The sequence below is a fragment of the Glycine max genome, chromosome 2, assembly GCF_000004515.6.
Source record: "Glycine max cultivar Williams 82 chromosome 2, Glycine_max_v4.0, whole genome shotgun sequence".
NCBI lineage: Eukaryota > Viridiplantae > Streptophyta > Magnoliopsida > Fabales > Fabaceae > Glycine > Glycine max.
The window spans coordinates 38,576,793-38,602,915 of record NC_016089.4 but is presented as its reverse complement, the minus strand read 5'-3'; the positions used below and the strand labels follow the sequence as shown (position 1 = coordinate 38,602,915).

General features: G+C 30.5%; 1 protein-coding gene, 3 long non-coding RNA genes and 1 other non-coding gene across 8 annotated transcripts; all 5 read right to left on the bottom strand.

Annotated features, from left to right (window-relative positions):
• Positions 1-769: 769 nt before the first annotated feature.
• On the bottom strand, positions 770-1,279 carry LOC102660041 (agamous-like MADS-box protein AGL62). Its single transcript, XM_006575217.2, has one exon. The coding sequence runs from the start codon at positions 1,277-1,279 to the stop codon at positions 770-772; it is 510 nt and encodes a 169-aa protein (XP_006575280.1).
• Positions 1,280-4,943: 3,664 nt separating this feature from the next.
• On the bottom strand, positions 4,944-7,474 carry LOC102659917 (uncharacterized). 3 transcript variants are annotated; one of them, XR_413245.4, is made up of 6 exons: positions 6,994-7,474; positions 6,119-6,175; positions 5,782-5,847; positions 5,592-5,690; positions 5,354-5,482; positions 4,944-5,256 (listed from the first exon to the last, which is right to left on the bottom strand). It is a non-coding gene; the product is annotated as an uncharacterized lncRNA (long non-coding RNA). The 3 variants fall into 3 exon arrangements; XR_005887759.1 differs by having other exon boundaries at positions 5,592-5,847; XR_001385280.3 differs by having other exon boundaries at positions 5,354-5,690.
• A 275-nt stretch (positions 7,475-7,749) lies between these two features.
• Positions 7,750-14,399, bottom strand: LOC102659816 (uncharacterized). Of its 2 annotated transcripts, none has more exons than XR_001385279.3 (5): positions 14,148-14,399; positions 13,839-13,962; positions 13,457-13,576; positions 8,917-9,015; positions 7,750-8,748 (listed from the first exon to the last, which is right to left on the bottom strand). It is a non-coding gene; the product is annotated as an uncharacterized lncRNA (long non-coding RNA). The 2 variants fall into 2 exon arrangements; XR_003264925.2 differs by having other exon boundaries at positions 13,849-13,962; positions 14,148-14,398.
• Positions 14,400-15,600: 1,201 nt separating this feature from the next.
• On the bottom strand, positions 15,601-15,722 carry MIR5377 (microRNA MIR5377). The gene has a single exon (NR_048852.1). It is a non-coding gene; the product is annotated as a microRNA MIR5377 (primary transcript).
• A 6,988-nt stretch (positions 15,723-22,710) lies between these two features.
• LOC100789987 (uncharacterized) lies at positions 22,711-24,576 on the bottom strand. The gene is made up of 4 exons (XR_005887757.1): positions 24,108-24,576; positions 23,902-24,011; positions 23,375-23,523; positions 22,711-23,264 (listed from the first exon to the last, which is right to left on the bottom strand). It is a non-coding gene; the product is annotated as an uncharacterized lncRNA (long non-coding RNA).
• Positions 24,577-26,123: the final 1,547 nt, after the last annotated feature.

Genomic DNA, 26,123 nt, shown 5'->3' with positions numbered 1-26,123 from the left:
AAGTAATAAAAATTATCGTTATTATTAATTTATCATGATAAAAAATGAGAGATTTTATTTGATTGAAAGAGAATAATGATAATTGAGAGAGAGATTAAAATAAAACAAAAATATAAAAAAATAAGGGAAATCAAAAGCAAGAACAAATTTCCGGTATTGACATTACCATAGTGATAATTAAAAATCCAAAATTGATTACCTAATTATTAAGAATAAATTCTGTTTAAAGTTGAATTATTTTATTTTAGTTTAGGTTCCCTTTACAAAGATTTTGTGTAATTGAATTGATCCCCACTTTTGTGGTAGTTATGTTGAATTAAACTCATTAAACTTTGCAATAATTCATAAGTGCTCCCAGCAAAACCTAAAGCTATTTTTTTGTGATTTAGATATTATGTTTATATTTTTCAACAATTAAGTTCAACTTTGAGTTCTTCCCAAATTTCTAAAGGGTGCAAACATGGGGCCAACAAATTTACATGAATAAGCTCAATAATAATCAAACTAAAAGGAATTCATACATTAATAAAAGGGGGAGAACCAATCAATTTGAAATTATTAATGTATCATAGGCATTGTCCTATCCCAAAAACTAAAGAAACAATTCAAATATACTAAAAGAAAAACCACAATGATGAAGCAAGAATATTCAAATGGGGAAGGAGGAAGAGAGACAAATCATCTTCAATCCTGATCCTTGTGTCATGGCTCCTGCCCAAGGTTTCACTCGGTTGGAGACTTCCTAAAAAAAAAACTCTAAAAGGTCTATTTAAAACCTAAAGTCATGGGTCAGTGTGGCTACTCCCATAGAGGTGTTGGGAAGGCGCTGGAGGAGCTTCTCACGTTTTTCATTAGCATACGTCTTTAGCTCCTCCAACATTTTCTTATACGTCTCTAGTTGGGCATCATTCATGCTTTTGATTGGCATGACAAACCAAACGTGTTCCTCCGCAGCATTCAACATACGATTTAGATCCTTTTTGTGCTTCTTCTCTGCAGCAATTTGGTCGGACAAGTTGTTAAGGTGCACATGGAGCTCATGCTCGTCTATGGAGGCCTCATTCAGCTCTAGGTTGAGGAGGGGAGGTGGGCCCTGTGCGGTGTAGTGTTGAATAACAGAATCCACACTAGGGCTGCCGAAGGAGAAAACCCGATTACCAGGTGAGGACATAATTACAGCAAGATTCATGCCACAAAGGGTGGTAAGCTCACTAGCCTTCTTGAAAATTCCGGTGCGACGCTTTGAGAACGTAACTTGAAGGTTACGCTTGTTGCTCATCTTTTTGATCTCGATCTTCTTTTGTCGGCCTTTGGTATTCTTAATGATGTTGTGTTCAAGTTTGGCACATTTTTTGAATCCATGGGTATAGGCTAGGCAACTTTTCGTGATATGAAATATAATATGAGGTTTAGAGGTTGGGTTCAATTTATAGGAATACCTAAAGTCTGGTTTGGCAAACCAAACGCGCCTCTATGAACTTGCTAGCATGACTTTTGAAAGGTTTATATGTTATGCATTCAATGGTAGTTGTATATTGACATTCCTCAATTATTTAGAATTTGAAATAAATATATGTACATTTGCAAGTAAATGTTTTTAAGGTACACTCCATTTACACTCTCAATCTTATCATTTCTTTGAAAAAAAAATTGTTTAATACTTTCTCTGTCCCTTTTTATAGGAATCTTTTCAAAAAATTTATTTGTTCTTATTTTAAGATTTTTTTCTAATTTATAGATGCATTATTCATTTTTTTTCTTAAAATACACTTAATTAATTAATAAATACTAGAAATTAATTAAAGCAACTTTTTCTCTCCCTTATTAAGATTGGATAATATGAATAGCCTAAAAAATTGTTCGCTCTCCAAAATTAATTAATTAGATGAGAATAGATTAAGTGGAAAGAGAGATGATTAATTTTTTTTAAAAATATAATTTTGAAAGAACAATACAAATAATTGATAATTTTAATGTAATTAACTAAGTTAACTATTTTTCTCAAGAGTTATAAATTAGTTAAAAATATCTTATAAAAAAGATAGAGAGAGTGATTAATTAAGAAATCCAATAGGTAATTGTTTACTATATGCCAAAAATGTTTTGATGCACCTGAATTTATTCTCCCTTTTTAGTTCATTATAAGATATTAAATTTAGAGTTAATATTAATTACCAATATGTCATTGGTACAAGATAAAATATTCTTAGATTTTTTTAAACTAGGACTTGGATTTGAGTCTTAGGAATGAAAAAATACTATTAGAAGGAAGACTCCATTAAAGGTTGTTAGACAAGTTGTTTTAGAAAAAATTAATCATTAATAAAACTAATAGATATTTGGCACTTAATACACACAAAAATTCATATACTAATTTAATTTATACTATATATTTTATGAAATTAGTATAATATATAGTTTATTTGTAAAATAATAAATTATTTAATATAGTAAATATTTAATGTAATAATTAAATTTATGAAATTAATTAATACATTAATTATAATGAATATATTAATTAATAAGTATACCAATTAAGTTTATACTAAAAATATTTTAACAAAATTTCAATTAATATGTGTATTACATTTGAATTTAATATAAGATTATAACATTAACTTAGTGGTGAAAGAAGTAGGGAAGGGGAGAGAGGTCCCGAGTTTAAAACGTGACTAATAGAAACTTAACAACTAACAATCTAACATTTGGCCAATAAAAATAAAAATAATAATTTTTTTATATTATATTGGAAATTAAATATATTAAATTACTATATAAATTTACGAATTTTCTATATGCTGATTGCTATATTAATTAGCATATGAAATTTAATTCAATATAATTCATATACAAATTAATATAATAATATAGTAAATTTATAAATTAATATAGTAATTTAGTATATTTAATTTTCATTAGCATATTAAATTTAATTTTTTTATTGGTCAAATTTTAGATTTGTAGTTGTTAGTTTTTCTCTTAGTGCTGTTTTGAACCCATGACCTTCTCTTTCTTATTTTTCTTTATCATTAAACCAATCTTATAATCACATATTAAACTTCAATGTATACACATATTAATTTAATTTTCTTAAACTATTTTTAATATAGTATAAATTTATTTGGTATACTAATTAATCAATAAATTTATTATAATTAATATATTAATTAATTTAATAAATTTAATCATTACATTAAATAATTGTTGTATTAATTAAAATATTATTTTACTATATTAAAATATTATATATTATACTAATTTAATAAAACATATAGTATAAATTGAATTAGTATATGAAATTTTTGTATATTAAGTTAAAAGTATCTACTAATTTTATTAATGGTTAATTTTCACTAAAAAAACTTGTCAAGTTATCTTTCTTTTAATTATATTTTTTTTTCATTCTTAAGACTCAAATCTCAGACCTAATTTAAAAAAATCTAAGCATAGTTTAATTTGGACCAATGATATTTCAGTAATAATTATTAATTCTAAATTTAATGTCTTACGGTGCAAACTACAAAGGTAGTATAAAGTCAGGTGCACCAAAACATTTTTGGCATATAGTAAACAATTACCTATTGGTTTTCTTAATTAATACATTTTTGGCATATAGTAAACAATTAACTATTGGTTTTCTTAATTAATTAATCCCTCCGTCCTTTTTTATTAGATATTTTTAACTAATTTATAACTCTTAAGAAAAATAATTAATTTAGTTAATCAAATTAAAGTTATTTTTATTTTATTCCAAAATTGTACTTAAGTAAAATATATTTTAGTGGTAGACTGCAATTTTTGTGGCAAATAAATATTAGTCAGTAAAAAGTTAATTAATAATTGGTAAAGGTTAAAAGTGTTTAATTTTCTGACAATAATTAAAATGAGGTTTAACTACTTCTCGTTATAGTTAATGGTAATACTTTTATAGAACCTGATGCACTAACCATAATCTAATTGATGGTAAAAAAATTTAAAAAAAAATTGAAGAGTGTTGGTAAATATTTTAACAACCATCTATATATACTACCACTTTTTTTGACCGAATCTATATATTACCTCTAAAAGCGCCATAATCATCATAAAAAGAGAACAAATTTAGGTGCATATATATTACCACTGAAAGGCACTATAACCGCCATCAAAAGGGATCGAATTTAGTTGTAATGAAGAAAAATTAAAATTTTGAAATAAAGATGTCACATTAATTATTGGTCATCAATGTATGTATACCAAATACTGAAGGGTGAATGACAATTGATAGTAGAGTAGTGTAATTTCTTACGAAAAATCATGGTACAAATTTGCACGAATTCACATGTATTTATTTTAAAAAGAAAATATTGTTACCAATTTGATGGAAATCATGGACACAACTTCGTGCAGACTTTTCGGTCAGTTTCCAAGCTCAATTTACCTAAATTTTTCTGAAAAAACAAAGAAAGATGAATGAAAATTGATGCTCCTATATTAAATACAAATAAATAGGTCACCGTTGTTTATTTGCCACACTTCATTCCAAAATCTAAAATAATATACATTGTATGAATATATATATATATATATATATATATAATAAAATGGAAAGAAAAATTGGAATGGATAAGACACTTTGCTGAAAGAAAGAAAAAATATAACTTAGGTAATCGAGAGACCAGAACTCTCACTAAATTCTTTATTCAAATGTTATGTATCCACTAACTCTCCCCATTACCTTTTTATTCCAATTTCCAAGTTTCTCCTTATTAGAATTATTGTCTACATACAAACTCTCTCTCTTCCTCTCATTTATTAATTCATATACTATTCTGCAACCCGTACACATACACGAGTTGTTTGGTAAGCGAGTTTGTAAATGTTGATTAACAATCAAATAGAGTTAGCAAACATTAATGAATAGCAAAATAGAGTTAAAGTCAAATACAACAAAATAGAGTTTGGTAATTGTTTGTTGAAACTACATCAGTAAGATTTTTTTTTTAAATCCCAGACTACGAAAGGCAGTTTAATCGGTGTCACAATCGTCCCAATCCTCTTGGCTTCTAATTACAATATCCCAAATTTTTTCATAATATCTATAGTAAATAGAGATTTCATCTCCATCATCAAAGTCCATTTCTTCAAGAAAATCATACCATGGTTGAAAAATGCCTTTTCCACCAATTCCAGGATTCGGGATTTCAACTTTCCATTGCAATGGAGGACCAGATTGCCTTAAGGCTGTTATGTGGTGACCACAAGCTTTAAGAGGAACTTCTGTACAACACGGGAGTTTATGCAGATAGAAAAAAGTAAAATTGATAAACTGCTAAAAATATGTTTAAAGAGATTAATCTATGAAAGGTCAACTTACCAGGGGTTCAGGAGCATTGAGCATTTCCTGAGTAAACCGAACAGTCGAGATATGCTTTCTAGATGAATGCCTCTGCCTGTCACAAGTTTGCCGCTCCAATGGTGGTATGAAGTGTATGTCAAATACGCACTGATGGTCATAGGCAAAAAAGTTAATGGTGGTTGACTCGTAGATTTTCAACTTTCTTGAAATTTTTGAGTCCATTTGCCAAATACACTCTTTCTTTGTGTCGTCTGACCTGTATTTCGTAAATGACTCCATCATATCTCAGGTGAACAGACTCGTGATACTGTGGTGCCCATTGTGTATGGTAGAACGTTGGAAGTTGTATGATGTTCTGCAAAAAAAACTGAGAAATGTAAATGCATGTATATGTAACGGTAATACTAATGAAAGAATTGCAAAATAAGAGAATAATCAAAGATGACTTTGTCGTTGTTGAAGGCAGCGATAAATTGGATGATCAACGGCAGCCCGATAATGGGATTTTTCATCTGCAATGACAGAGATATTGTAATTTTAATAGTTTAAGTGTTGATGTTGAAGAAAAGGAGAAAAAAAATTTATGCGGTAAAGAGCAGCATAGGAACGACTTACTTCACTTGAAATTCAATCAATATCAATGAGATTATAATTTTAAAAAATCCATGATGTAATCTTTACTATTAAAAAAATCCAATAAAAGAAGAAGAAAAAGCAAGACGCTGAAAAGAACAAAGCCAAGAAAATAATTAAGGAAAAAAGAACTGGGTAGCAGAAGAATACCCAATGGACTCCTTAGGGTTGATGTCATAGGAAAAATCTTTGTATCTCTGGATGTCACTGAAAAAGAACAAAACCAAGAAAATGATTAAGGAAAAAATAAATGAGTAGCAGAACAATACCGTTTCTACTCAACCCTAAACTCAAAGAGAAACAGTGAACGTGCAGAGTCCCTAAACTGAAAAAGCAAAAGCCAATCAAAACCCAAAAAAAACCTTTGTATCTCTCGATGGAGAATTATATAACTCAGAAGACAAAATAAGTTATTTAAAATCACTTTATCTAGTTATAATCACCAATCGACAAGATAATTATTTATATTCACTATATTATTAATCACTAAAAAAATATTCCGTATACTTATCACTAAAAAATTAGAATCTTCTAGCTAGTATTCTATTACTATTAAACTTTTAAATTGAAAAAAATGATTTTTTTCTTAGATACAAAAAAAATGTATTTTTCTTACATCCAAGAGAGTCTATACTCTTTACTCATTTCTTCCTTTTACATTTTTGTGAGCCAAACAATTAACTTCTCATGCCTCAATAACTAAATAACTAAATGTAATTAAAATATTAATAGATGTTGATCACAAATTTTAATAATCACCAATTAGTAAGATAGTTATTTATATTCACTATATTATTAATCGCTAAAAAATATATTTCGTATACTTATCACTAAAAAAATTAGAATCCTTTGGCTAGTATGTTTTTATTCTATCACTATTAAACTTTTAAATTAAAAAGAATGTCTTTTTCTTCTTTTTTTCAGATATAGGAAGAATGAATTTTTCTTACATCCAACAGAGTCTATATTCTTTACTCATTTTTTCCTTTTACATTTTTGTGAGCCAACCAATTAACTTCTCATACCTCAATAACTAAAGAGCAAAAATCTCGCTCTCTCGCTGCCATATATCAACAAAGCTTCCACGTGTCACCAAATTAAGCAAGGGCAATATGACCAAAAAAGAGAAAGGTTAATTGTGCGAGAAGAAGTTCAGAAGTTGAGACTTGTAGTTGCTTTCTCAAGATTCACTGATGAAGATGAATTTGGGATCACAGATTCTGCTTCGAAGCAAACTCACTCCTTTAATATTGTGGTTCTCTTGCTCAATTGCGTCCACCGAAGATGCAACACGCTTGCTCAAGCATAAAAAAACATAATAAAATAGAATCCAATAAAGCCACTACTGTATGCAATTTGAATTCCAAAAAAAAGTAGAAAATATGTGAAATTTTAAAAAATGAACAGACACAAATGATACAGGAATATAGAATGAAGTGGGAAAAAAGAAATTGTAACAATGAGAATTAGGTATCAATCAGATTTATTTAAAACAAAATATTTAAGTTGAGATGTTTAAAATTTGAAATTTGAATTGTTTGTATTTTTAGAAGAATAAAAAGGAAGGAATTGCATAAAAAAAAGTCACATGTCAAAAGAGAAATAAAACAAATGACAACTTCCAAGATTAAACTTATAGTATATTTATTGATATTGATTTATATTTTATTTTATATTCATATATATATACATATATATATATATATATATATATATATATATATATATATATATATATATTACTCAATACTTACAAAAATTACTTTGTTTAATTTCTTGGATCATCCAGTACTCAATTTTTTCCCCTAACAAAGGAAATCAAATGAATAAAAGGGTAAGTTTCATTGGAATGATACAAACCAGAAGCAACAGTTATCCAAAAAACAGCCACTAGGTTTCGTAAGTTGCATGTTAAAACTGGCTGCTCAAGGCAACAATTTTACATATTAAAGCCTGCAACAATACATTAATATCAGCCAATATGTGTGCATGATTTAGAAAAAAAAAGGGAAAATAGAGCAAGTCAAAGAAATTTATTTTCAAGATCATCAAAATAGAACAATCTATCTTTTGAATGTTAACCACAATCCAAATAAGATCACCAACACTGGTAGGCAATTCTGATGATGCAGCTGCTAAATGATATATTTATTATCAAAATTCTTTATTTTCTATCGTACACCTTCTTTGCTGGGCTAGGCCATATAGCTAATAGAATACTTATTCAGTTATACAAATGAAATAGTGTGAATGATATTAACAAAAAGAAAGATAGAGGAAAGATAATAATGCCCGATAATCTATAGCAGTGGCAATTAAATTAGAATATAGTTGAATTGCAATTTCCCTGGACATGTGCTCTGCGTCTCATTTGAACTAAAGAATTTCCCCTTGTCAATATATTTATACCTACCCAACGGATTGGATAATTATTCTTAAAGAAAGAAATGAAAGAAAAGAAGCATTGTTAATTAACGAAATAAGACAAAATGAAAGGTTGTTAGAGAAAACAATATATATATAGACAACAATAGGATATTGTAAAGTGGCTATAAAAACGGCCAATTCTTATTCTCTGACATTAAGCCAAATAGATATTAAATAATGCATTGTGAATGTGAAATGCAAAAAAAAAAAAAATAGCATGTCAGATAAAATTCTTACTTTCTTCCCCACCCATCTTTTGGAGGAATTCAATCAATGGTGCTTTTCGTGATGCTAATCATAATTCTATTTATATTTCCTATATGAATCAAAGTCTTGCCAATAAGGAGTTTTCCCTGAAGAATATGAAGATAAAAATTCAAGAAATAGGCAAAACCAATAACATAATGTCAAAAGAACCTTGTACAACCATTTCTGAAAGTCATTATTCTATTATGTACATTCACATAGATATCAAAATAAACATTTTCAACAGAATATACAATTAAAAGTATACAACTTACTCCTCCATTGGCCAAAGCATTGGCCATGATTGCTGCAACTTCCATGACCCATGAAAGAGGATTCCACATAAATCCTAAAAACTTCAAAACCTTGCTCTTCTGCAAAATTCATACAAAAGCTTTGCAGAGAAACTAAACCTGGAAGTAGAAACTAGCTTTCGATTAAGACAGGAATAACTCTCTTTCAAAGTTCTCCGTCAAAGGAAAACAAACAATTCTTTCTTATTAACCAACACTTCATAATATCATATCATGCCTGTGTCAGATTTTGATAAATATATATTCCTTTCTCTTTCATCTCTCTCTCTCTCCCTCCATTCCTTTCTCTCTCTCTCTCTCTCTTTCTCAAGTCTCACCTTCTTTCTCTGCTTTTTTTTCCTTTCTATCTTTCTTTTCCTTTCACCCCAAAATGTCCATACTTTACATTTTCCTATCAAATAATAGAGAAAATGGTATGTTTCACATATGCTAATATGTAACTGTCCTGGTCAACAAAGAGATGACATGTGCATTATTTCCAAAAAAGAGTACCTCAAATACAGTAAGATGTACTGAACCAATTTGGAAAAACTTCGATTCAAGATTAGGAAGCTGAGTTCCATATTCATACTGAGGCAAATGCTAAAATAATTCTACTGTTGTAGAAGCAAAGCTTCATGGTGAATCAAAGGTGATTCAAAGGTGTTTTGATGATAACAATAATGATAACAAAAGATGATGACAAAGGTGATGACAAAAAAGCTCAAAGATCAATCAAAGAACAACTCAAGTGAATCAAGAACAATTCAAGAGTTCAAGATAGAATCAAGAAGAATTCAAGACTCAAGAGGAAAGTTAAGAGTCAAGAATCAAAGATTCAAGGTTCAAGATCTCAAGAATCAATATCAAGATTCAAGAATCAAGAGAAGGCTTAATCAAGATAAGTATGAAAAGTTTTTCTCAAAAATTGAGTAGCACATGATTTTTTCTCAAAACATGTTTACCAAAGAGTTTTACTCTCTGATAATTGATTACCAGATTGTTGTAATCGATTACCAGTAGCAAAATGGATTTGAAAAAGTTTTCAAATTGAATTTACAACATTCCAATTAATTTCAAAAAGTTGTAATCAATTACAATGTTTTGGTAATCGATTACCAGTGCCTTTGAACGTTGAAATTCAAATTCAAAAGTGAAGAGTCACATCCTTTCACATAAAAGCTTTGTGTAATCGATTACACTAATTTGGTAATCGATTACACTAATTTGGTAATCGATTACCAGTGATTGTTTCTGAATAAAATCAAAAGATGTAACTCTTCAAATAGTTTTTGACTTTTTCAAATTGGTTTTTAAGTTTTTCTAAAAGTCATAACTCTTCTAATGGTTGTCTTGACCAGACATGAAGAGTCTATAAAAGTAAGGCTTTGTTTTGCATTTCAAGTATCTTGAACACTTATTCATACAATCCTTTACAAGCCTTGAATCTCTTTGAACTTCTTCTTCTTCTTTGTACCAAAAGCTTTCCAAAGTTTTCTAGTTTTCTAAACATTGAAAACTTGTGCTATTCATTCTTTTCTTCTCTTCTCCCTTTGCCAAAAAGAGTTCGCCAAGGAATAACCGCCTAAATTTTTTTTGTGTCTCTCTTCTCCATTTTCCAAAAAGAACAAAGGACTAACCGCCTGAATTCTTTTGTGTCTCCCTTCTCCCTTGTCAAAGAATTTAAAACGACATAGTCTGAGAATTCTTTTGATTCTTCCCATTCCCTAATACAAAAGTGTTCAAAGGACTAACCGCCTGAGAATTCTTTTGTATCCCCATTCACAAAGTATCAAAGGTTTAACCACCTGAGATCTTTGGCTTAACACATTGGAGGGTACATCCTTTGTGGTACAAGTAGAGGGTACATCTACTTGGGTTGTTGACTGAGAACAAGAGAGGGTACATCTCTTGTGGATCAGTTCTAGTGGAGGGTACATCCACTAGGTTCAAAGAGAACAAGGGAGGGTACATCCCTTGTGGATCTTTGCTTGTAAAAGGATTTTTACAAGGTTGAAAGAAATCTCAAGGACCGCAGGTCGCTTGGGGACTGGATGTAGGCACGGGTTGTTGCCGAACCAGTATAAAAACTCTTGTGTGTTTGTCTTCTTCCCTACTCTTTTAATTTCCGCTGTGCATTTAATTTCCGCTTTTACTTTCTCTTAAGTTTCTCTTCTACTCCTTATTCTCTTAACAATTTAGTAAAAGCCTTAGAAGAGTAATTTTTTAATTAGTAAAGGTTTAGGAATAATTAATTCAACCCCCCCTTCTTAATTATTCTGAGGCCACTTGATCCAACAACTGTGTTTCTAGATTCAGTTGGATTGACTATTGCACGTCTTCTAGCCTTTTCCAATTGGCTTTTGTCATCAAATTGAATTTGCGGAGAAGGAGCATCCATTTTCCTATCTTTATCTAGAGGGTCACTTTCCTACATTTTTTTCCCTTACTCAAATTTTCAGTAAGCATTTCCTTTTCAAAGGAAAGGTTCCATTGCTTTTCCAGCATTGACTTCTGCAGCAAAAGAAGAGCCTCCAGAGAATAACCCATTTCAGAGCTTTCTACCTCTAAGTCATTAGAGTTGTAACTCTGAAACCATGGATCCACAATGGTAGGGGCATCATCAACATGCTCCTTAAGAGCCTTAATGAACTGATTCTGTTGGTTCGATGCTGGAAAAGTTGGAGTATAGTTGGATGACTTCTTGGCAACTATTAAAGATTTTTTAGGAACAATTTGGTAGTGTGTGGATCCAAAATCACTGCCATAAGAAAGCTTTTCTATAATATCAGAGTAATGGTATGATGAACTCAAGAGCCTCTTTCCTCCACTGAGTCCAATTACTACAGCAGTAGCCATTATATCCCTTCTTAGCCACTATGTACGATTACCATCAATTTTGCCTATTATAACAATGATCCTAAACCATATCCACTACTCTCTATTGCTTCAGCAACTTCCCAAATTCTTGCTATCCTTCTGATAAACCAAAGAATATAAAAAATATTAATTATTGTAATAATATAAATAATGAATTATTCAAGATTTCCTTTATAAAGAAGATTAATAATTTCTTGCCCCCCACCACCTAGAATATGCATACTTCATGAAAACAACAATACATGTCTGTAGCAAATAAAACTAGAAGTACCCAAATGAAAAACAACGCAATTTTTAATGGAAATACAAAACCTGCAAACTAAATTATATCAGTGGCCACTAGAGACACACAGGAAGGACCACCTTTCTTTTATTGTAATAATATAAATAATGAATTATTCAAGATTTCCTTTATAAAGAAGATTAATAATTTCTTGCCCCTCACCACCTACAATATGCATACTTCATGAAAACAACAATACATGCCTGTAGCAAATAAAACTGGAAGTACCCAAATGAAAACCAATGCAGTTTTTAATGGAAATACAAAACTTGCAAACTAAATTATATCAGTGACCACTGGAGACACATAGGAAGGACCACCTTTCTTTTGTGAAGATTGCTTTGTACTTTTACCTAGGGTGGCTCGACCAGATTCAACAACTGCTTTACTTCCCTCGGCTGGATACAGAGTGATGACCAAAACTATAAGCACAACTACACAAACTATATGAAGCGAAACCAAGTATTTCAAGTTCCTGATTGTGGCAACTGAACTATTTAATACAAAATTTCATATTATCTCTTTCACTGCCAAACACAATATATAATGCAAACTTAATATAATTTATCGAATTTCATCAAATACTTTCATAAAACAAAGGAATAGAGAAAAAAAATGATGCCCTCAAATATATGAAACCAAAAATAGCAACCACTCTTAAAACTTAACTGAAATTATGTAACATAATCATAGATTTTACAATCCATATTCATAACAATGATAACATCAATCTAAAATTTCAATAAGAAAATAAGAATAGTCCAATATAACATGCTAAAGTTTATAGTTTCTTTTATAGTTTTAAAAAACTTTTTTTTTTTGTGTGTGAAAAAAGTGGTAGAATGGGGAGGCACCCCCAATGCTACTGGTCGGGGTGCAAATGGCATGCTGGGAATGCTAACCGAAGCCCACCTAGAAGATTACTGCATAGGTCTAAGCAGCAAGTAGTTTTACACAATCACACGTGATGGATCAACAAATACAACATCTGACTTCTAAATTAGTAACCATATATATTTAATCAATCAATCATGCCTATAAAATTAGTGATGAAGGAAGAGAATAAATAGCAATTACTACAAACAAAACCTAAACAACCTTTAGAAGCAGCTTTAGCAGCTCTCTGTGCCTCCTGCAAGGCCCGTCTCTCAACCTTGGTAGTTTTTGCTTTCAACGGCTTTAAGCTTGATTGGAGAACCTCTTTCTCTTCCTCTTCCTCCCCTCTCTTTTCTAATATTAGAAAGAACAACGCACGTGAATAATCCCCATGAAAAAGGATTCCACATAAATCCTAAAAGCTTCAAAACCTTTAAAGAGTGAAAAAAGAAAAAGAAAAAGGAAAAAATTGAAGGGAAAGACCTTCTTCTCCTCAAGTTTGTTGTGGCCAAAGATGACCAGCCTCTCCTCAGTAGATTCTGTTGTGAGTCCATTTGAATCACACCTCAGAGTCTAAAAAACTTCCTCAAGTGGAACGTTTTCCTGCAAAGAAATTAAAAGGAAAAAAGTAACCAAAAACCGGGAAGGGAAAATAAAAATAAGACCAAGCCTTAAAATTACAATTGGAACCCCCCACGAGATTAATTATATCAAAATTAAAACCCAAAAAGATCTCTTGATTTTGAAAACATAATCAATATGAACGTGTCCCAAAATCATAATCCACAAAACTACCCTTTGCAACATCTAATCCCCCCAAAACAAACAAATCGATGAAATTCAAAGCAAAAGGACTCAAATTTACCCGCACTTACAACAGTTGAGCGAATCCACCAGATCGCAGAGGCCACCCCTTTCTCCATTCATGAGTGCCCAAACCATTCACAATGCAAATGTCAGAACCCATTAATCCAAATTGCAAAATTCCACTGCCAAATACACACAATCCAAAACCCAAATCAAAACCAAAAACCACAACAACAAAAAAATTAGACCTATCACACACTAAAATTACCCAGAGTCCATACATACCCATGCACAAAGTTTCAAGATTCACAAAGGGGAAAAACCAAAGGGTAGTAAAAAAACAAAACCCCAGAACCAAAAAACCAACCTTTATCTCACCCCAAATGAAAAACAACAAATGGGTCGTTCCCATGAATGAAAGAGAACCCAACTTTGCAGTGCTAGCTATCAAATCTATCACCTCAAATCTCAAGAACCACACGCATCTTACATTAGGACTTAGTTGAAGAAGAAGAGAGGCAAAGCAACGAAGAAAAACAGAGACTTCTCTAGAAAGCACGAGAGAGAGAGAGATGGAAAGATAAAACAGAAAGCAAGAAGGCTCGGGATGAAGGCTGAAAAAGAAGACACATTGAGAAATACGTGGAGCAACCAATAGAGGTGGAAGTGTGATGCGGAAATGCCCAAAAAACCAACAAATTGGACACATGTCAAGCTTCTAGGTATGGGCACAATAGGCTTTTCCCTATACTTCTCTTTTATTATATAGGATATGGATATTCTTTTTATTACCATTATTTTTGGTATATAGTAAACAATTATCTACTAGATTTCTTAACACACACACACACACACAATTGCAAAACTTTCTCTTCCCCTTTTACTCCTATCTCTTAATTACAATTATTTGCCTACTAAACAGTTACATATATTAATAAATCCTATAGACTCTAATATTTTGTTACCACTCGTTCTCATCCTAATATAAACCTTCATAAAAATTATTGTTAAACTTTTGATATTTATCTTTAATTCCTATGGATAAAAAAAACTAACAATATTCCTCCTCTTAAAAAGTTCACCTTGTCAACCTTGAGGAGAAAATTAGGTAAGTTGTCTTGAATAGTAGCAACTGATTTCTAAGAATTTTCAAACTCTAGTTAAAAAATCCTGCTATGCAATTAGCACTTTGTCAAACCCTATTGAAATCTCACAAATACCTAAAACAACTATTGGTTGAACATGTAACTCATCAGCACAAGGGGAAATGGCAGGGGAATAGCTTTGTGGTGAGATACTTCTTCAATAAAAGGTGGGTTTTTTCTCTTTACTAGAATATTCAATCTATAAGCAACTTGCCCAATCCTCTTGGAAATTTGAAATGGGCTATAGAAATAGAGGGTTAATTTCTCATTAGATTTCTTAGCCAAAGATTTAAGCCTATAAGTATAAAAAATCCAATTTTTTTCACAAAACTAAACTTGACATACCATCTTAAGAATTTAGCAAATTGATCTTGAACTTAACTTGTGTGTAATCCCATATTCATGGATTAATACAAACAAATATTAATCGATTTTCTAAGAACATTACAAACAAATATATTCTTATTTGATTTTTGAATGTGCTTGCATATAATTTTCAATAAAAAAATTATTTTAATTCCTCAATAGTACTTTTAGGATATTGATAGCAAGACCCTTCACTACTAGAAAAAAGGCAATCTACATCGATTATATGGTTCCATCTACATCGGTTTACGACCGTCGTCGTAGAGGACATCGTCAAAAGTGGTCGCCTATTCTACGACGGTTGTCAAGGACCGTCTTAGAATGCTCAGCATTCTACATCGATCCTTCAGTTGTGATCGATGTAGAAAACTCAACATTCTACGACGGTTGTTGAAGAACCTTTGCAGAATGCTGAGCATTCTAAGACGGTCTTTCACACGCGATACATCGGTCATGTTAGAATCAATGTATAAATGATAATTTTTTATTTATTTTTTGTATATGGAGCCTTTACATTCCCAAAAATGAAAAAGATGCATTTCATTTGCATCTAACGGCTAATAAATTACAAAATTTGTCCTCCTAGTAGGGGTTAGAAGGATCTGCAATAAGTTTTATGGTAAGCATTCCCCAGTTTCAATTAGAGATATAACAACCTAGTCCAAAGACATGACAACACTACTTCTCCAATTATCATTAAAAAAAAAATAAAGACACTTGGTACAGTACTACTACCATAAAAAACTATTAACACATTAAATACCTTAAAAGCAAGTCCTTTTGCAGCAAGCTCTTGCATTGAGGTTTGTATTGCACCCTGTTGCTTTGGTCCACATGGGATCCACATACCCTCAGGATTCTTAAAGAAGAACATTTCATCTTGGGTTTTGCGAACAGATTCAAATAAAACATCCTTTACCTGAAGAGGAGGTCCAAAAACTTTCTACGTAAAGATTCATCAAGTATAAGATTAATGAAACCAATCAAAATTCAATAATAATAAAAAATTACAAGTTTAATAATAAAACTCTAAACTTTTTAAAATAATCAGTGCCCTTAGTAATTCAATTAATTACTTATGCATTATAATTGAATTAAAAGCGCCAGTGGTGAAGATAATATATATATATATATATATATATATATATATATATATATATATATTATTTTCTACTTTAAGTTTTAGAAATAAAAATTCAAATATTTTGCTGCAAAAAATATTGCATATGCATGTAAAGAACTAGAGAATAAAAAGAACCATGGGACCAATATAACTCCTGCCTCTCACGTTGTAGAAGTGTTTCTTAAATAGAAATTAATAGAAAGAAGTAATTAGATATTGCTAGATAATGAAGAGTAAATAATAATAATAATAATAATAATAATAATAATAATAATTACACTGACGAACAATTATTGCTACTTTTTCTGAGAAGCCTTATTGCCGAACCTAAATATAAAATTTAACCTGAATAGTGAGGAATACATATTGTATCATAACAATCTATTATTTGCTCATTCACTAAAATGCAAAGAACCAATAAAAGAATCTTGTCTGCAAACCTGTATTGGAGGCCCAAATTAGTTTTAGTTCCAACATATATTTGTGGCCTATACAAGTGAAAAACAATTTAAAGATTTAACTTTAAAATAATGTATCATACAACTGACATATAGTATCTCAATTATTATAGTACACGCCTTCATAACTTGCAACCTTCTTCGGTAGTTCTCCATCAATTTCAAAGCCCTGCACAGAGCAGGCATGAGAAACTTTGTATATTATAATAAAAAAAAAATTATGCTAATAAATTGGACAGCAATAGTTGAGAAAAAAATTTAAAAATTAATTTGCATACTCAAAAAAACATTGTCAATACAAACAAACCTAACCAATTCAAACTACTGCAGCTATAAAAAGCATACTTGAAACAATTATTTAAGGGCTCATAATGAACCTTTAGTATAGCATGTTGAATTATTGCAATGGGGGCTATGGCTACCTTATAGTATTAGCAGTTTATTTTTCTACTATGTTGATTTTATATTCTTCCCCTCAATAGCTTTAGTCTTATTTTCTTGTCATTCCAAACTCTATCTTGTGCTTTTTAAACATGATAATTCATTTGGAAAGAGCACCAAGTTCTTGAAATAACAAGATAAAAATTTATAGTACCTCACATTATAGCACACCTAGAATAATTAAGAAGTCATTTTGGCATAACTAAAATACTGAAGAAAAAAATCGTTACCTTAACTTGATTTGTTCCCATCACCACAACTCCTTTCTTTAGTCAATTGCCACGAACTATGTTGGGGACTCCAACATCTACTACCACAATATCTACTTCAGAAGTTATATATTCTGGGTTCTTCGTATACGCGTGTAACACACTGATTGTTGCGTGGTGCCTCTACTAAAAAGATGATAAAACAATCAGCCATTTAGCAAGGAAGTGGGTAACCCAACAGTAGCAAGGAAGTGGGTAACCCCGCAATTTACGTTACCTGCAATTAGGGGTGGAAATGAGCCAAGCCAAGTCAAGCTTTATTAGGCTTGAACTCGGCCTGAGTTGAATATGTAAGGTTTGAGCTTAGCTCATTACCTGTCATAAGCTTTTTTTTATGGCTCGGCTCGACTTATATAAAAGTCTGGCTTGGCCCACGAGCCTATTTAAAAGTCTGTTTAAAGACATCTTTAATTAATTATTTTAAAACCTAGTCAAATATTAACTAAAAAAAGAAACTTATAAAATTTTGTATAAGTAATGTATAAATCCAAAAATAATTGATAAACAAAATCATATTGAATTCAAGTCGTTAAAGCACAAAGTATATCAAAAGAAAATAAAAAGAGCATAATATTAAAAGATGTATGGATTAGAGATGATTTGCAAAAAATAAATTTTATTCTACGTGAACAGTGTGCATGAACAGTAATAAAAACTGGAATTCTAAAATCCTAGAATTATTTTCCTCTCCGAAAAAAAACTCCCTAAACTAAAACCTTGATGTTGTTATATAGGTCCTCAGTCCCAAAGCTTACAAATCTATTTTAAGTCCAAGCCCATAAACGAAATAAAATAAAATCTGGACAAGATAAGATAAGATGGGATGAAATAAAATCTGAATAGAATAAAATCTGGATAAAATAAAATCTAGATAGAATAAAATCTGGATAAAATAAGATTTGATAAAATAAAGTTATTATTATTATTATTATTATTATTAGTTAAACAAGCTGGCTTGTCAAGCTTAACAAGCTTTTTTTATGGTTTGAGCTTGACCTTTTTATCTAAAAAGGCTTTTTAAAAAGCTTGAGCTAGGTCTTTATAATAAACAAGCCAAGCCGAACCGAGTCTTACGTAGGTCGAATTGAAGACCCTCGACAAGCTGTTCGGCTCATTTCCACCCCTACCTGCAATAGCAAGGAAGTGGGTAACCCCACAATTTTACTTATTCCAATTATCACTGCTCTTTTCCCCTTGATTTTCACACCGTGCCTAAGTAACAACTCAATGCAGCCCTTGGGAGCACAAGGAACAAAGAAGGGCTTTCTTCCTCTTATGCAATTTCAATTTTTTAGCAATAACTTAATTTTGTAAATTTTTTAAAAATAATTTCAATTATTTAGTATATTTATTACTTTTTTCACATGTCTTTTAAGTACTAATTCATTTCACCCAATTTTGAAGTTTACTATTATCTTGGCTCCTAAGGAAAATCGAGGAGGTCTGGTAAGACTGGTATTTTCTTCCCTTGTCGTGGAGTGACAGACTTAGAATCAATTGTAAAGACAATAAATAATAAAATAATAATAATAATAGGAATGTGTGTGTGGTATCCATGTGAAGTTCTCAGCTAAAAAAAAAGCAGCACACTCTAAGCAATAATAAATAAATAAACAATAATAATTATTTTAAAAAAATATTCTCAGAACAATTACCCCTCCATTTTCTTGCAAAGCAATAGCATAACGATCCCTTGAAATTGAAAAAATTTGTTCTTGTCCAACTGAAAATTCTGCAGAGCAGTAGCATACCAGGCCAACTAACTCAAAAAAAATATTTAATAAAGATCTAGGAAGCACCAAGCATCAGTACACCAAATCACTTTCAACTTTACTATTTATGTTCATTAACAATAATATGGCTTATCAAGGGAGATCAGTGATACCAAGCATATATAATTTTAGACTTTTTTCAGTCTATTATGCAACTAATCAGGTGATAGTATAGTAGTAATTAAAGTGAACTTTCTTTATGAGCAAAAATGGTACAAATGTACAACAAACACTAATCAATTATGTTCACCACTACTAGAATTGAACCTACAAAGCCAAACAGACCAAAGTATTGAACTCATATGCAGATTAGCAGAATAAAAATCAAAGAAAAAGATATACTACATACGATAAGTAAAATAACACCAAGAGAGTAAATTTTATAAATTGCAGAACAATAATAAAAATCTAATTACTTCTAACAAATTAGGAGACAAGAGTAAGTTCTAAATAGGAAAACTAATTTGAATTATTAGTAAAATACAATTTGTAGACATAATAGTGAGAACAATTGAATGACTCACCATTCATTTTCCCAGCTTCCTACAATGTGAGAGATACAAAATGTTCTGTACATTCCAAAACTTAAAAAATAATGGTTGGTGAAATGTACCTTCTTTGACATTCTTAATTTTGTTCAGTTGCAATGCCCTCATGAGCTTCCTTTTCTGCCAATGCATTCTAATAAATTCATATTGTAATTCTAATACTAAATTTTTATACTTTTATATTTCTATAAGATATAACCCCATAACCGTTTGAATTATTTTTATGCAACACAATTAGACAAGTTTGTTTGCATAAACTTCTGCACAAGCACTTATTGTAGAAGAAATTAGGAAATAGAAAAAACTGCACATCTCTTGTAAACTAAGATGAACTTGTGCACTTGACATTATAAAAAAGCTCTTTCATTTACCTTTCACTACTAAAAAAAAAGGCCTTCTACATCGGTTCTAATGACCATTTTACATCGGTTATGACGCATGGTGGTAGACCCTTGTCGTTGAATGACAACATCGGTTGAAGAACCGTCTTAAAATTGTGGACATTTTACATCGGTTCTGAAGGTACAAACTTTTTGAAATTTTTGTGGCATCCTAGCTAGGTAATGTCTCATATGAGACAATTTATAAACTCATGTCAAATTTCATCTATCAAAATAGTTAATGAATAAGTACAAGAAACTACCTTGCTTGTATATATGTTTTAGTAGCTAGTAGTACAATAGAAAAAAAAAACATATAGTTAAATAACAATTTGTCATTTCACTCACACAAGGTATATATACAAATATGTAAAGAAAATGAAAGAGAACTCATATGCCTTAAAAAGAGAATTGCTATGAACATCCAGACTATATCACGGTAACACTAATACCTAATAATAGTGTTTTTTAAATGTCCATAACATGAACAATACCAATCAATCAGTACACAAACTAAGGATCTATTTTATGTTAAATTTATTGATTTTTTAATTGTTTGTTTGAATAAACCACTATTTTTTACAACAATAATAAATCACTATTATTTAAAAACTGCCATAGATACAAAATAACTCCCATTTATTTAGTGATCCAATATAAAAATCTTCCCATTATTATCGAGAAAAAAACTTCCCATTAATAATTAATAATATATAAAAATTAAACTAAAAATACAATCTAGTTAAGAAGAATTTCTCAGTAAAGGGAAAAATTCAAAAAGCATGAGTATATCTAGAGATACTCCTACACATGGCAAACAACTACAGTATATCTAGAGTCCTAAAGGAAAATTCAAAAACTACAGAAAGCAATAAATTAAAATTAAGTATAAGTTATAAATGTATAGTCAAAACTACTTAATTTTGATCTACTGTTAGTATAAAGAAATTATAATGTCAGTAAGCCATATTTTCCTCTCATACGTCATCATTGTTTGATATTCATATATCTTTTGATGTATTATATTTTATATTTATATTGAATAGGAAAGCCAATCTCTTATATCGTGTAACAAAAAAAACGTCTCTTATAACGTGGCTAATACAATTGTACTAGTATGTTAAAAAAAATTGGTGAGATAAATTATCAAAAGTCCAGGCCCCATTTGCAGCAACAATATTCTAGCAAACTAACCACATAACCTTTATATATATATATATATATATATATATATATATATATATATATATATATATATATATATACTACTACTACTACTACTAACCTTGTAAAGTACAATTGCTCTCTCCTCAAAAGAACTATTTCCTTGGGGGCAAATCCATATAAGAGAAACACTTTATTTTTAAGTAGTAAGACGGGAACAAGCAAAGCGTACCTTTCCAATGGGATTCATTTTAAGCAATTCAGGAGTTTTATTAGAGGCACCAATGATTCCAATAGTGGTAAGCCTCAAATACTCAAATAATCTGGACTTACTAGTTGTATTAAGGAAGGGATACAAATATAGAGGTATATGAGCTGCAGATGAGAAAAAGGTAAGTGTAAAGAGTGAACAGAGTAATATCTTTTCCCTTCAAGTGTTAATTTCAATGAGTAAAAACCTTGTTGAAACATATATGGTAATGTCAAAGCAATCTCCTTAATTTTATATTAACAAAAAGGGTTGAAAATATTCTTACAAAATAGAAAAGAATGAATTGAAAAATATTAAAGTAAGAAAATTTAAAAAAGAAAAAAATTCTAAAAATACAATATTTCCAAAATTAAAATAAAAATATTAACACATGTTTAAAAACAGATAAAAGATGCAATGAAATCTTTTTTAAGAAATATTTAAAAACAAAAACAATTGTAATGTACATAGTCCAATTTTTGGATACTTTAAAGTCGAACAAGTATAACATAATAAAACTATTTTCCCAATCAATCTTTCAGCAACAAAATAATACTACCAATAAGTTCGTAAAACAGACATTACGCTTATAAAGAAAAACAACAAAACGCATAAATTGTGTGCCTCTTAAGAACAAAAACAATTTTAATCATAAAAAGATTTTAAAATAGAAACTGCAATAAAATTTTATGTCCATAAAATCACTTTTGTCAGACACTCGTCTTAAATTCTGCACATCACAATAGTCCTTCTAAACAAACAACCTCACAGTTCAAACAGAATTCCACACATATTCATCAGACATTATTACTACAAAAGCTTTATATTCAAAGTGTATAATTCACTCATGATAAATTCCACAGTTCACAATAACTCCACAAATTAAACTGGAAGTTTAAACATAAAATTCACATATGTTCAACAGAATTTACCACAATACTCTCAGCTATTCACTCGTCATCAACTCAAACCAAAGATACCCCAAAAAATAGAATAAAACCATTTTATATGTGAAAAAAAAACTGACACATAAAGCCACAATGGTTTTAGTCATATGCTCCACGGTATAAAAAATAAGTAATGTAACAACAGACAAAGGGGATCTAACTAAAGTTTTTAAAAAATAATTGAAAAAAAAACATTTGTAATTTACATAACCCAATCTCGTCTGCAAGCCCAAGCGCAGTCCAGACCGGTTCGGCATTCTGCTGAACCTGCACGTTGACAATGTCCTGAGGCAGAGGCGAGTTCTGAACTGGATTTTGGGCCTTGTGAGGCCGACCTCTGGGCCTCGGAGTCGTCGTGATGGCAACAACAGCAGCCGGCACTACTGATGTCCCTTCGGTGGGTGCAGGTCCAGGAATAGACACGGGCACAGATCTAGGAAGGCCGTAAGATTTTTTTACCATTTGGAGCAATCCCCTACTCTTCAAGTGAGTCAAGTGCTGAGTCAACAAGTTTGAGTGATTCGGTGGAAGCTGCGTATACACTTGCTCAATATACTTCGCTATTGCCCTCTTGCTAGAACCGTCTTTCTCCTTCAGCGCCTCGATTGCCGTGTATATCATCTTCACCACACAAAAAGAAAACAAACACAGTGAGGGTGAGAGAGTGAGTTAACTAGATTTGAAAAAAAAAACAGAGGAATGATAAAAAAAAAGGGTTTTCTGAAATTTACCTCGGCGTAGGGTGGGTGGTTAGAAGGTGGTTCGGGAATGGGTGGTGGGAGGTGGTCATTGGGTTCGGTTGGAAGGTGGACGCGTCTTCTCCTCTTCTTGAGAGCCTAGGAAGATGAGACATTGGGAATAGGAGAGAGACATGAGGAGACTGCACCAGCAAAGCGAGGAGAGGAAGAGTCAAATTTAAAATTACCCAAAGTTAAAGTCGGTTTTGCACAAAACCGCCTTTGTTTTATATTATTTAAAGACAGGTTTCCAAAAACCGCCTTTAAAATATTATTGGTATTTACAAAAATACCATCGCCCCCAAATCAAAGCGGTTTTCTACAACCGACTTTGAATTCACGTCGTGGAATGCGCTATTTGTAGTAGTGTTTATAAAATCTGAAATGCATACGTTGATTTTAGAATACAGGAAAAAATTGATTCATTTTTTTCTTATTTTTTTCTCTTACGATAGAAGGACTAGTTGTCACGGCTATTGCTGAAATTAAAAAGACACCAATAGTAATTGTAACTAACAAACCTTCAACCAAAATCCCCATGAGAAGTGCATTAGTTCGCGTGTTTGGATACTTGAGCTTCCTCGCTTCCAATTCCCCAATTGCATATGACTTTATAGCCCTCGCCGACCACCTGAACCAAACCACACAACCCTTAAAATACACACACACACACATCAACAACAAACAACAACAACCCAATTACATCACTCAAAAACAATGAACTCACTTTGGGGTTTTCTTAGGCGTATCCAAAAGGGGTTTCCTGCAAAAATGGAAGAAGAAGAAGAAAAAAAAAAGATGGAAACTTTCAACAATCCTAGATGACCCATAAGAAAATTCTAGAGACCCATTACGTGTGTTGGCGAAGAGAGAAGCTTACGGGGTGAGGAGGCTAAACGACACGATGGCTGATGTCGCACGACAATTGGTGTTGGGGAGGGAACAAGACGATGAGGTGGCGCGTATGAGGGTGATCCTGGTGCCGAAGAAAGAGGTGGGAGAGAGAGTGTAGTGGTTGTTTGGGTTTGAATGGGGTGAGGAGTGAGCAAAAATTGTGGATAAATGCACCTCATGAGAACGACCAAGCTGACGGCGATGAACCTTAGGGTTCCACTGTTCGGTCTTCGCACGACGCCGACCGGCCACGAAACACACTAATTATCAGAAAAACAAAAATAATACAATTCTATTTATGATGAAGCCCCAGGATATTTGGCCCATATGTAAATATCTCTCAGCATTTTGTTTGTACAGATCACTCTAGAACTTCTGTGACCTATAAATAGGATATTATTTCCTTTTGGGAAAATTATAATTTAGGAATATAGTACATTTGCTGTTCTTATCCTCAAATGGATATTTCTATATATATTCTAGCATTCATATCAATTATACACACAGAGAAATATTCTCCTTAATTTTTGTCCTTGTCTCCTTAATTAATATATCAATTATTATATAAAAATTTAGTAAATTAATATATTAAATTAAAATGTAATGCACTGATTGACTTTGAATTTTGTTAAAATATTTTGTGTATCAAGTATGAAGTATGGTTTTAAGAATGACTAAAATATTTGGTAGGATCGGTTTTTGTGTATTGTTCTTTTTAAATTATGTTTTTTTAACCTTAAGCTTCAAAATTGAAATTATGCTTAAAGCATAATTTTACTTGAACCAATGACATGTTCGTAATTATTATTAACTCTAAATTAAACACGTTATATAATTAGTGTTACATTTAATTAATATGCTAATTAATATATCAATTGTTATATACTAAATTAGTAAATTAATATATTAGTTTTTAATTAATATGTTAAATTAAAATATAATAGACTGATTGACTTTGAATTTTGTTAAAATGATTTTAATATAGTATAAATTTAACTAGTATACTAATTAATTAAAAAATCATTATAATTAATATATTAATTCATTAGTATACTGATGAATTAATAAATTTATTATATATAGTATAAATTTTATTATTATATTATTTTTTTGGATTAATTATTAAGTATTAATCGGTTTTATTAATGAGTAATTTTTGTTAGAAAACTTGGAAAGTCACTTTTAGTATATATATGTTATTTCTTTTTAATCATGTTTTTTCCATCCTCGAAATTCAAAATTGAAACTTTGCTTAGAATTTATAAACATAGCTTCACATAGACCAATGACATGTTGGTATTATTATTAATTCGAAATTTTATATATTAAGTTATTAGTTTTACATTTAAATTAGTATGCAAATTAATATATAAATTATTATATACTAAATTAATATATTAAATTTAAATGTAATATACTAATTTACTTTGAATTTTGTTAAAATATTTTTAATATAGTATAAATTTCATTCGTATACTAATTAATTAAAAAATTGTGATAATTAATATATTAAAGTCAATTACTGTATTGAACACCAATTCATTAATATGTTTACTATAAATATAGTGTAAATTTAATTATTATATTGATTTTTTTATTATGTAGGGAGTATATATCAACTTATTTTATGAATAACTTATCTTGGGTAGAAAACGTGATTAGCCACTTTTAATATGTTTTTTTTTCTTTTCAATGATGTTTTTTTTTCTCCATCTTTAAGGTTCAAAATCGAAACTTTGCTTAAAAAATCTAAACATAATTTTACTTGGACAATGACATGTTGATAATTATTATTAAATCTAAATTTAATACATTAAGTAATTAGACTGTTCCCCTTTAAAAAAAGTAA